We start from the raw sequence: 12,423 nt of genomic DNA on the forward strand, positions 1-12,423 counted from the left end.
TGTAAGATAGATGTCTTGGCTGCCCTTTCACAGGTCATTGCGGTCAGCTTCACTGGTGAGCAACTTCACATCTTCATCACAGGACCATGTGAATGGCAATGCTGGGAACCGAAGCATGCCCTTGCTCACTGCAGACACGCGCATCTCCATTGACAAAGGGGTATGTAGTCCCTCCCTGCCCCCCGCTGTGCATGCTCCAACTGACCACTTGTTGCGCTTCTTCTCTGCGCGGTTTCAGACACGCGACGAGACTGAGCCGTTTCTTCTTGGATGTTCCACGGATGATTTGCGCAAGCCCGATGCCAACATCCTCCGGAGAATACCCGAAGATGCGGAAGCGACCGCCGTGCTGGTGGGAGGCCTGGACTTCCTTGAGCAGCCCACCATCGCCTTTGTTAGACTCGCGCAGGGGCAGGTGATGCCCAACCTGATGGAGGTAAGGCTCTGCCGCGAGTGTGCCCCTTCCCGGCTGGGCCTTCAGGGCACAGGAGTGTAGGAGTGCCAAATCAAGCGGCCACACTGGGCATAAAGCTTGATTAACTCCCCCCCCCCCCTTTTTTTTTAGTTTTTTTTACTATGTGTTTGCGCTGCCGTCATCATTATGCAATGCAGTATGTTGCAGTATCTGAAAACATGATTATAAAGTTGAAATCCATCAAATACAGCTGAAATTACATGCAAATTCTGGGGAATTCCTAGCTAACCTAATACTACTGAAGTACCGTATTTACTCGCGTAATGAACCCACTCGCGTAATGAACCCTCCCCCCACTTATCTTCTTGAGAATTTACTGAGAATTTGAGAATAAAAAATGCAGTGGGAATATGTTTTTATCTCAGCATGTTTGCTGATCCCTTAGACCATCACAGTAACTTGATATCACACTACAGTATGCGCAGAAATGCTAAAACGCATTCCAACAAAAAAAAATCTCAACAGTAGCAAGAGACGTGAGCGCGAATGCCGTGGCTCACAATTTAAAAATTGCGCACTTGCAGAGCGCCACCTGCTGAACGCAAAACAAACCTTCTTGCCATCTCTATGCTTCTTGCGCCGTAAAAACATTCTTGCGTGGGAACAAAGCACAAAACAAACTCCGCACTTCTTCCCTGCTCTTTGTTGCTATGGCTAGTTCTGGCGGCATGCAAACAACGCACTAAACGTACTCCGCACTCCTCTGCTCTTGAGGTTCCGGGACTTCGCCATTACGCTCGTGGTTTTGTTGTTCATCTGTGTTCCGACCTTTTTCTGAGCTCCTAGTGCGCGCCGTACGATGGGCCAGTACATAAGCTACACAGCCGGATTTAAACTGAAGGCGGTGGAGCATGCGTTGATGCACATGGAAACCGCGCGGCTGGGCGGCACTTCGTGTGCGCTACGGGCGAAAACGAGATTTTTGGGCGGGGAACAGGGATCGCCGTGTGTTTCGTGGGTCCAAAGAAGGGAAGTTTCCAGTGTCGGAAAAGAAGTTTTGGAGTGCGTTGATGGCACGCAAGACGGTGCGCTGTGGGCCGACAACAAACATGAGGTGGCAAGCGACTTTAGTAAGGAGGACAGCTCCGTGACGAGTAGGGACCCACTAGCATGTTGTGAATAAAAAAGAAATTTGATTACATAATTACCTACGTGGTTTTACGAAAATGGCAAGGCTCTGACATTGCTTCTCTTAGCAACTTGAAATTTCAACCTTAAAAACTGTTGCAATTTTTTTCCCGCATAATGAACCCTCCCCCCGAATTCATGCCGAATTTTCAGGAAAAAAAGTGGGTTCATTACGCGAGTAAATACGGTAATTTTTATGCAGCTTGCTTTATTTGGTGGAAAAAAGAGTTGAATGGTTGGGTGGTAGTTTACTTTTCACACACGAGTGGTTATGCCAGAAAACTTATCATTTTGGTAATTAAATCCTTCTTTGAGCCTTTCTGGAAAGTTTTCAGAAGTCACCAGTACAGCACATTCAAAATTAAAGCCTCTAGTTAAAATAAATCCACAACATACTCTTGCAAAGGAAATTTGGCAAACCCGATAAAAATGAAATGATATGAGATCATTTTCGCCAGCTGCGGCAGCTGCTTTTCTGATGGAGGCGAAAAGCAAAAATTCCCGTGTGTACGAGATTTTGGCACTCGTTAAAGACCTCCAGGTGGTCAAAATTAATCCGGAGCCCTCCACTACAGCACACCTCATCACCTGCGTTGCGTCGGCGCATTAAATCCTACGATCAGTCAAGGCTTCTTAAACTTAAAAAGATCAACAAATTCATGTGAAAAGAAGCTGCACAGTTCTTGCGCCATGCATGAGAGAAGTGACGATAGGGAACCACCTAGTACCCCGCAGTTTCCAGAGGCAGTCATCCATCTGTGTGTGTGCGCATGTGTTCCTGTAATCGGCTGGCCATTTCCTCCTGCAGGTTCCCATTCCTGTGAGGTTCTTCTTCATCCTGCTGGGGCCAACCAACTCTGACTTGGACTACCACGAGGTCGGTCGATCCATTTCCACCCTGATGTCCAACACGGTGAGTTCTTCATCCTTGGATATTTGTGATAAGTAGGCGAGGCAAGGGGGTACCGTGTTCAGTGGAACACATAGTCTAATTAAATGTTAAACCAAAAAATTATGGTGGGACATAACTATAGCAGTGTAATACCCTGGAAAAAGCAATAACCAGCAATGTACTGACCGGATTTTACCCGGTGTTAGCGAGGTGGTAGGACACCTACCTGGGATTTCTAACAAAGTTTCCTTCAAACACAGTCGGAGCATTCGAGACATGTGGAATTTGCTTTCCTGACCAGTTGGTAGCCACAGTGTTGAGAATCTGGCCTTTTTTTTTTTTCTTTACAAAATCATGGGATGGATATTTCGTGTTTTTCTTCATGGATGACAAATATGTGGAAATTAATGAAAAATTAGACATTATGCTCTAGAGGGCGCAGGACTTCAAACGAGACGTAGTAAAAACTGAGACAAATACTGCATTATGAATTACCATCGAATTTTGTGAAGGTAAACTATTTGTTATCTCCTTTAATGTTATCACCTGTTCAACAGTACCAGCAGATTAAGCTACTCGGATGGCAGTGTAAGGAAATCTGAATAAAGTCAGCTGCAGTGTGGCTGGAAAGGTGAAACATATGAAATGTAAAAAGTGTTATCTCAAAAAGCTCAAGAAAAAAAAAAGCACGTGATGGTGAAAATGGACCTGGAGCTATTTAAACACACACATTTAAACCCTTTCATGCCCTTTTAAGCCAGTACCAAGGAGTACTTGTTATGTTAGTGAACTGTTCGTTGTTTCACTTTTGAACCTACCATAGCAAAAATGATTGAAGAACTACTATCAAATTTTTACCGTTGGACTAAAAATGAATATGAATGACTATAAATAATTAATTATAAATAAACAAATAAATAATAAGTAATAAATATTAATAAATAAATAACATAAATAAAAAGTAATAAATATAAATGAGTAATTATTAATAAACACCCTGAATGCGCCCTCTTCAGCATAGGTAACGAAACGCTAAAACAAGTACACGAATGTAACTATCTTGGCCAGATGGTCAGTGCTGATCCCAACCACAAGAAAGAAATACAACACAGAATAGGAATGGGATGATGTGCATTTGGCAAGCACACGCAAATAATGATGAGTAAACTCCCTCTATTCCTAAAAAGAACGGTATAAAGCCAATGTGTGCTGCTGGTGATGACGTATGGAGCGAAAACTTGGCCCCGTACGAAGCAACTGGAAAGCAAACTAAGGTCATGGAGCGAATAATGATAGGAGTAACACCTAAGGACAGGAAACGAGCATTGCGGATCAGGGAGGAAACTTGACTAAAAGATATCATAGTTAAAATTAAGAAAAGTAAATGGACTTGGGCTGGCCATGTAGTGCGACGAACTTGCAATAGGTGGACCATTGAGGGTAACAGAATGGATACTGAGAGACGGGGCTAGGAGGAGTTAACTGGATGGAGAGACAAAGTAAAGAACTTCGGAGGCAAAGAATGGACTTCGGCAGTGCAAGACCGGAGCAGGTGGAGGTCAATGGGAGAGGCCTTCGCCCTGCAGTGGGCCTAATGAGCTGCTGTCGATAAGAGCGAAATCATTGGTAAAAGAATTTAGAGCATTGTGGTAAATTGTGAGAATTGTGGTAAAAGAATTGGTAAAAGTTATTGTGAGCAGTACGACAACAAAGTGTAGGCAGGAGGTGCACAAGCTAGACTCATTGTGCTCTGGAGCAGCTACAAAGCTCTGGCTCCAAACTGAACAGGTGCTCTATTGCCACATCCCATCGTGTATTCAGGTTTCATCACACGGCAGTGCTACACGGCAGTGAAGATAGGAGACACAGCATCACGGGTGATCTGGATCAGTTTGTTGGTCTGCCTGTGGATTTGGAACGACCGGCAGGCGCTAGTGTTAACAAAGTTCGCAAAGTTTGTGTGCACACTTGCTCGCTTGCAGAGTGTCTCTTGTGGGATCACTCTCATAACTGATTTTTTTTTTTCAGCTCTCTGTGTTTTGCAAAACGTGTGATGTACAAAAAATCACACAGAATCGTCCTAAGAATGTTGAAGTTGCGTGAGCTAGTAATCTAGTGCCAGGAAAAGGTGCGAGCTGGGGAGCGGGAGCCTAAAATTGCATAGCAAAGGGAAATAGCAAAGGGGAATGGCAAGGGGAAATAGCTGCAGCAAAGGAGGATAGGCCACTTTTTCTAGTGTAGTACGAGCTGCATTAGGAGGTGTAGGTACCGACAGGAGTGATTAGGATGCTCCTGGTGATGGCTAGCGAGCGGAGAGACCTTAGAATATTCCTGGAAATGGATAAAGAGCGGAACAAGCTTTGGAAAGTGCTGTCCAGGGGGCTGATCAAGTGCTCACAGGCGTGGTCGCAAAGTCCAACAGAAAATTTAAGAGCAGCTTAACAGTAGCTCCAACTAGAGAAGGTCTAGGCATCCCCTATAATCTTTTTTGAGCAGTTTGTGTTGTAGGTTGACTGTTCCAGGCTTTCTTTTTTTGTCACCGTGCTGGCGTTCATTCTCTGAAGAGTTTGTGCCTTGCTCTCATGATTTCCAGACCTTCCACACTGCAGCATACAAGGCTGAAGACCGTCGTGACCTCCTCAGGGCTATCAACGAGTTTCTGGATGACAGCGTTGTTCTGCCTCCCGGTGATTGGGACCGGAAGTCTCTGCTGCCCGTCGATGACCTCAAGAAAAAGTACGAGGACATCCGGAAGCGGAAGCAGCAAGCCAAGAAGCCCTTGCCCCGTTAGTCCGTTTTGAAGTGATTCAAGGCAAGAGGGCATCTGCCTGCTGGCTTTCACCTGGCGAGGTTTGAAGGCCTGGCTGTAAAGCTTCCGTACTGTTTCTGATTCTGCGCACTACAGCAGTCTGTGAGCTTTATCATGGGTGGAGAGTTTTCAGTTTCCTGGTGGAAACCCAGGGCCTTTCTTAATTAACGGCAGGTGCCCATTTGACGTCTATCATAGTCCTCTCTCTCGCCCTGCACCTCTGGCTCCAAGGCCCTTTCATTCTCGACATCTTGCCCACTTTTTCGCAGGCATACGAGTCTCGTATATGCATCGTAAGCGTGCGCACAGTAAAAACAATTCGATTTTATTCCTTTTGTGCTCAAGCTAGCATGCTGACAAATATTTGTTATGGCCCTAATCAGCTTATATTTACATTATTTACATGGTCAAAAAAATTAGATTTTATTCCTTTTGTACTCTATTGAATATATGCTCAATCATTATACATTTACATTACTTCCTATTGTAAGAACACTTATCCACAGTATTTTTTAGGGTCGCCAGAGTATGTGCTTCCCCCTCCACCTCTTATTTTATTTTTTACTTTCTTATTTCTTATTTCCTTGTGCTGTCCTTTCTCTGTCTGATACAGTAAAAGCTCGTTAATTCGAACTGCGGGAGGATGCCATCTCACTTGAATTAATGGAATTTCGAAGCAATTAAAAGAACAATAACAACCGTACAGTGCAATTTGGAAGCAGTAGCACATGGCCACAATTTGATGCCTGTGTTTGACGCCTGCCTTTTGTCCCAAAAGGCAGAATAGTCTGTAGCAAATGTAGTGGCACTTTTTGCTCGAACAGCAAATGTAGTGGAATGTTTCATCTCTGCCATCTTGAAAACTGAAGCAGAGGCAGGCGGCATTTCACCTGGCCATGACTACACTTTGTCCCCGTCCCGCTTGTCGTTGTTGGCGGCAGCGGGCTCTGTGTTCCTGACCCGAGATGCGATGCCCTCGTACGTCAGCGCAACACACAACCACTGTGTCCTCTTCAACGTAGTTCGTAAAGAATGCATTTTCCCAGTGGCTCCAGTGTGGTGGTGCGTAGTTCGAATTATCCATGGTGGAACCTATGCGGTTTGAATTAACAGGCTTCTTCCTACGTAGAGTTCTATGGAGGCCTGGCGGGGCGAAATTGTAGTTTGAATTATCGATATATTTAAATTATTTCAGTTCGAATCGACGAGCTTTCACTGTATTTCCAACCTGGGAGCAAGCACTGGCTGCAATTGAAAATGCAAAAATGAAGCACTTGGAGATCAGAACTTCGCACCTATTTTTCTTTGATGCCGCAAACAAATGCACAGCTATCATGTTGCACATGCACACCATAATAAGTGCTTTCACCAGATAATTATTTATTTGTATTTCGGATGTAATGAATAAGTTGCAGATGCTCTGAAAAAAAAAGTGTAATGTGCAGATGTTACTGCTTATCGTTTAAAGTCTCCATGCAGGTAACTGCTGTGCAGTAGCAACTGAATGAAATCCACAAGTTGGAAATTGTAGACTCGTGTCATGAACAGGACAGAGACGCACTGACAAAGGGGAAATAATGATATACACAATGGCAAAAAGAAAAATAATAAATGAGGTGGCAACTTACATGTGTTACAAGATAGAGAAGAGAATTACAAAGTTACAGGATAATAGATAGCAAAAAACTTCGCATAGACAAAAACAGACAGTTTAGTGTTTGTGGGTTATTCTAATTTATGAAATGCCATCCGGGGATGGAAATTATTTCTTTGCACACCAATCATAGAATAACACCAGTTACAATGGTGTGGAAGAATTTGGTGGCTAACTGCTTTTTGGCCAGAAATTAATGCTAGCTGATTTAATTAACTGCTCATCCAGTCAATTTTCTCAGGTACATTCTAACCTGACAGATGCAAGAGAACAATTTTTCTGATGTGAGTGATGTGACATGGATACTCATTGCAATTTTTAATTTTTTTTGAAAAATTCGCCACAGAAATTTGCAATCATTACCTGAAACTATTTTTTACTCAAAAGTGTCCACTGTTGCAAATTTGGGTCATACTAAGCAGCAAATTTTGAGATGGCAAAATTGTTGCTTCATATGAGTATGCAGTGAAGGGGGACCATAGCTCAACTTAAAAGGAGCCATGAAGAGAAAACACAAGTTTGGTTCATTCAAAAGATTGTCTCGTTAGAATCATACTGACACCACTTTTAACGTAAACTTCGCTCAAATAAGCTACATAATTAGGAAAAACGGGAATGGTCATGCGACCCACCAGCTCATTTCCCACAACAGAACCTATGATGTCACATGAGCTAAGCTCTGCGATTGGCGGAGGCTGGCAGAAGCAGACGCAAATTAGGTAGAGCTTACAAACTAGACGAACGAGCGATTTGCGCTTAAATTTAGGGCACATTCTTTACAAAGCAATAAGAATGATGGGACAAACAGTGGAAGTTACGAAAGCACATGTAAACATAGAAGTACTGATGCATTCTGCTGTTCGTACTGCGCACAGCATGCTTGGTTTAGCTGCACAGCACTACAGGGCTTGGGGTTGTCTCAGACGACACTGGCCGATTGACGCAAGCAACGGTGTCTTACGTGACCCCATTTGTCGAGCGAGCACTGTTTCAGGGAACGAATATTTTCTCCCAGAACAAAAACAAGCCAGGTTTAAATGCGGGCAAAAACAAACCAAACGCTTGCCACGGTATGGTGGCGCCATCTAGGTTACGGAACGTAAAGAAACGCGGGAACAAACCAACACCGCTGTACAGGGTGGAGACAACCTTTGAACGGTCCCGTGCCGCCGCAATTGGGCCAACGGGCTCAACGCGTTATTCTTTTCGTTTCCCACGAGACCTAGCAACGCGAAACAGACAATATGATTCAAACTTCTTCAGTAAACCGCGTTGCGGCGATAATTTTAGCGTGGTTTTGACACAATGACTTGCTTCGGCGGCGAGCGAGCAACCGAAAATGGCGGCGCTAGCGTATACGTGTCTCTACCCTGTACGGCGGATGCGTGAATGAAGGTACTTTAGGCTGCAGAGCGGTCGGTTCCTGTGATGTCATTTGGGACCACGAAAACGCACGATTGAGCGGGAAAATCAAAATTTTAACCTAAATTGTTTAATTTCTCAGTGAATAAAGCACCGTTTGTATCCGGACAAGCGCTGGGGGCACTATAAAACACGAAATCTTTCGAATAAAACCAACTTGCATTTTCTCTTCATGGCTCCTTTAAGATGCAAAAACCTGAGTAGGTGTTTTCTAAAACGGAGGTTGAAAATATGATGAGTGGTTGATTGATGGCTCAAGTCAACACCGACTTTATGGACTGGCATGTGCATTTGTAAATTCCAGTTTTTTCACACTTACTTTACGGGGTTATGTGCAATGCTGCATACACCAGCGCAAATTATAGGTAAAAGTATGAACCAATGGCAGAATAATTTTGCTCCTTCCCACAAATTTATGCTATTCCTACACTCTATTGGAGCCCAAATGATTGTCCTCAAGTTCATATTGCAGGTAGGGCAAAGCCCACTAACTAGCTAATGAAAAGAGGGCACATAGGATCATCCACCAATCTATATTCATGGCATTTTTCGTTAGCCATAAATAATTTACCACCATGTGTGTGCTCCCTCCCCTGAAAAATTTCAGGTGCTGGTACTTCCATGCCACCCTCCCATGCAGTTGGCACGTATAAGCTTTATAAACATCTGATGCTAATGGTGTGCAAAATATGCTGTTTATCGATGCGTTTGAAATGTTCATTTTATCATGTTAAGTACACTTCTCTCCCCTTCTCTTGTCGGTGCTGCATTTTTAGTCTCTTTGCTAAGAACAATGCTTACGCCTGACCTGGCATCTTGGAAAGTGGTGGCACGTTTGCGCTCACTTTGTAAAATTTCAGAGGATCAGAGATAGCTGGCCAAGTAGACAGCTGTACTGACCCATTTCCTGTGCAATTTCTTGTAGCCATAGAAGACAAAGGTCCACAGTATGAGCCCCTGCAACGCAGTGGCAAGCTGTTTGGTGGCCTTATTAGCGACATCAAGAACCGATACCCTTGGTACCTTAGCGACTTCAAGGACGCCCTGGATGGCCAGTGCCTGGCAACGGCCATCTTCATTTACTTCGCTGCACTTTCGGGGGCCGTCACGTTCGGAGGCTTGCTAGGTGAGAGAACGCGGCGAAAATGATGCGAGTCTGTTGTGCGACTTGGCTACCAAATTGTTCCTCCTGGATGAGCTCTGCTTAACATTATCAATATGGTAAATATGTAGTCAAATCATAGGCACTGAATGGTAACATAGTTGACTCGGTGGCCACCTCATCACCTGCTGATAACAAAACCAGAGGCTTCTGCAAGCATTCAGTCAATGTTAACACGAATGGTTGATGAGTAAAGCGGAGAAAATTGCACAAAGGACGAAGGAAGACAACGGAGACAAGCGCTTGTCTGTGTTGTCCTCCTTCGTCCTTTGTGCAATTTTTTGTGCTTTACTCGTCAGCCATGCAATACCAACTTGCCCCCAGAAGTCCGTGATAACATGAAGCGTACGTAGTGATGCTGAAGAGCACGTCCTGCAATTCTTAGAGACAAACAAGCAAATATGTTGTTGCACTTTTTCTTTCGTGAGTGAGGGCTCACAATTTGAAGTTTAGCTGCGTAGTAATCATGCTTGCACGATAGCCACCCGATTGATGGTGTAAGGTTATTCTATGACTAGAATCAATCTCAAACACCAGGAACAGATGTCTCGCGTGTCTAGAAACAAGGCAACGAGGCCTTTTTCGACTTTTTTGAGGCAGAATGTTTAACCGCCTGTGTAGCTTGCTGTGATGGGAGTCTCGATTCACTGGCCATAGAAAAAGGTAGTGCCGGTTTCTCAAGCCTGTCTACTTGTCCCCCGTTATCTCTCCTGCCAGGGGACAAGACCAACAACCTCATCGGAGTGTCCGAGACGCTTGTAGCCACCTGTGCCACGGGCATCTTGTTTGCATTGTTCTCTGGCCAGCCTCTGGTCATAATAGGTGTCACAGGGCCGGTGCTGCTATTTGACGAGTTGCTATATGCGGTGAGTGTGCTGCTCTGCGGACAATAGCCTGTTGAAGCAGCGAAATGTTGCAGATATTGGTGGTTTTCTTTCTCGTGCCGCTACAAATTGTACCCTTCTTCTCTGCCCACAGTTCTGCGAGGAAAACGACGTGGAGTTTCTCGCCATTCGAGTCTGGATAGGCATGTGGATAGCAATACTGGCAACCTTGGTGGTAGCCTTCGAGGGGAGCACATTGGTTCGCTTCTTCACGAGGTTCACGCAGGAAATATTTGCCTCACTCATCTCTCTTTTGTACATATACGAGTCATTTTATAAGTTATACTTGGTGAGTACGCTTTCTGTCTCTGTTAATTTTACAGTAGAACGACCAAACCTCACTGTAGCAAGCAGTGCAAAGATATCGGCAAAATGAAATTTTGCCACAAACTTCTCGAAATGCAGCACAAGTAATCGCTAAAGCGCTGGCAGCTAAATAAATGCTCACCATGAACGGAACATGCTAGCTAGCACTCCCCCAAAGCTTGCTGTAAACGAATAGGTGTAATAATAGCTAAGCGTAGTCTGTTTTTAGAGAAGTGACAATTTCCTGGTCAAGAATCTTGATTGACTTGCTTAAGTCATACAGCAGGCAGATCTTTCGTTTGCACAGCATATAAAAGCATTTGAGATGGTGGGAACTGTCATGCAGGTTAGCTTACACAATAAAGGTTTCAAGTCAACCAAAGTTTCCTTCATCGAACAATACCCAAGTAATGAGTGCAATGCACCAGTAAGGCGCACACATTTTTGATGAACTAGTTGGCCTAAATAAGGCCGTTGCTACAGATCAACTGTAAAGGCTCAAATGGGCCCCACTCCGCAAGTGTACAACGCTTGCTCAATTTAGGCTTGAAGGATGCTTAAAGGAAAAAAATTCTGCTAATGCATATTAAGGGGGTGACATGGGTCTTAAAACGTCTTTTAATTTGTAAGTAAACTCTAAAACTTGTCAGTCTCGCTGTTTTTTTCCTGCTGACTTCAAATGTCATTATTTTTGAGCCAGTCAATTAGTTCCCAAGATAAGTAGAGATAATTAGTAATTTTCGGAGAAACAATATATATAGAACAGTGTTAGTGATAAAACTTTCATTAAGCTTTGGTGTTTGAAATGGGCATTTGAAATGGTTTTTTGCCACTGGTGCCACCAAGTTTAATGAGCTGTAAAAATAGCTCCAAGCAATGCATCAAAAAACCGCTTCCCATATCGCATTCACCAGGGTTCATAGTATTGGAAAATATAGAGATTACAGTTTTATGACTAACACTGTTTTATTTATCGTTTCTCCAAAAATGACTAATTATCTCTAATTATCTTGGGAACTTACTGACTGGCTTAAAAAATAATGGTGTATTGAAATTAGTGGGAAAAACCAGCAAGACTGACAAGTTTCACAGAGCATACTTAAAAAGTAAAACACATTGTTTTAAGACCCTTAAGTCCAAAGTCAAAGTATCTTCTAGTGCCATGTGTTTTACAGGCAACGGCCTGCTGCCTGGACAGCTGAGTGGTTTTGCGCATTGGTCGCAAGGTAGTTCCATACACAAGATTTGTTTCTGGGTGGGAGGCGGAGGAGGAGGAGGAGAGAAACGTTTATTGGAGCAGAAAGTGCTGTTGTGGGTGGCCTTCCTAGTCCGGATAGCCGCGAGTCGTGGCAGCTGCTCTTAAAAAATTTGTTATCGTGTTTGTCTAGATATTGGCATGTTTTTTTCACACGTATCAAAGATTTAACTCTCAATAAGTGCGAAATTTCGCATGAATATTGATTCGGCACTGGCTAGTTCAGTCAGCCACCTAGCACCACGGTGCCATTTGCAACCTGCGTGCCGACACCACAAAGTGGGGCAGAAAGAGGTGCCACCATCAACAAGAGGGAACATGGTGAACAGCGATGTCACTGAGGCAAGAAATAGTTGCAGCTTTTCGGAGTTATAACTTTTACTGGCGTCATGAACAAATGTTTAGTTTTTTTCTGGATTTGCCTTTACAACAAGTG

At 43.9% G+C, this 12,423-nt stretch overlaps 1 protein-coding gene across 7 annotated transcripts in view; it reads left to right on the forward strand.

Annotated features, from left to right (window-relative positions):
- The window catches only part of LOC144156196 (band 3 anion transport protein-like), a 217,898-nt gene that overhangs the window by 192,619 nt on the left and 12,856 nt on the right, over positions 1 to 12,423 (forward strand). For all 7 annotated transcript variants that reach the window (XM_077688066.1, XM_077688072.1, XM_077688067.1 and 4 more), the window contains 7 exons: positions 34 to 160; positions 239 to 436; positions 2,412 to 2,516; positions 5,089 to 5,281; positions 9,306 to 9,506; positions 10,260 to 10,408; positions 10,521 to 10,715. In XM_077688066.1, coding sequence (XP_077544192.1) covers positions 34 to 160; positions 239 to 436; positions 2,412 to 2,516; positions 5,089 to 5,281; positions 9,306 to 9,506; positions 10,260 to 10,408; positions 10,521 to 10,715 — 1,168 coding nt within the window. The remainder of the gene's footprint in view (positions 1 to 33; positions 161 to 238; positions 437 to 2,411; positions 2,517 to 5,088; positions 5,282 to 9,305; positions 9,507 to 10,259; positions 10,409 to 10,520; positions 10,716 to 12,423) is intronic.

This window comes from Haemaphysalis longicornis, unplaced genomic scaffold (genome assembly GCF_048455015.1).
Source record: "Haemaphysalis longicornis isolate Haplotype H1 unplaced genomic scaffold, Haemaphysalis longicornis Haplotype H1 scaffold_1, whole genome shotgun sequence".
NCBI lineage: Eukaryota > Metazoa > Arthropoda > Arachnida > Ixodida > Ixodidae > Haemaphysalis > Haemaphysalis longicornis.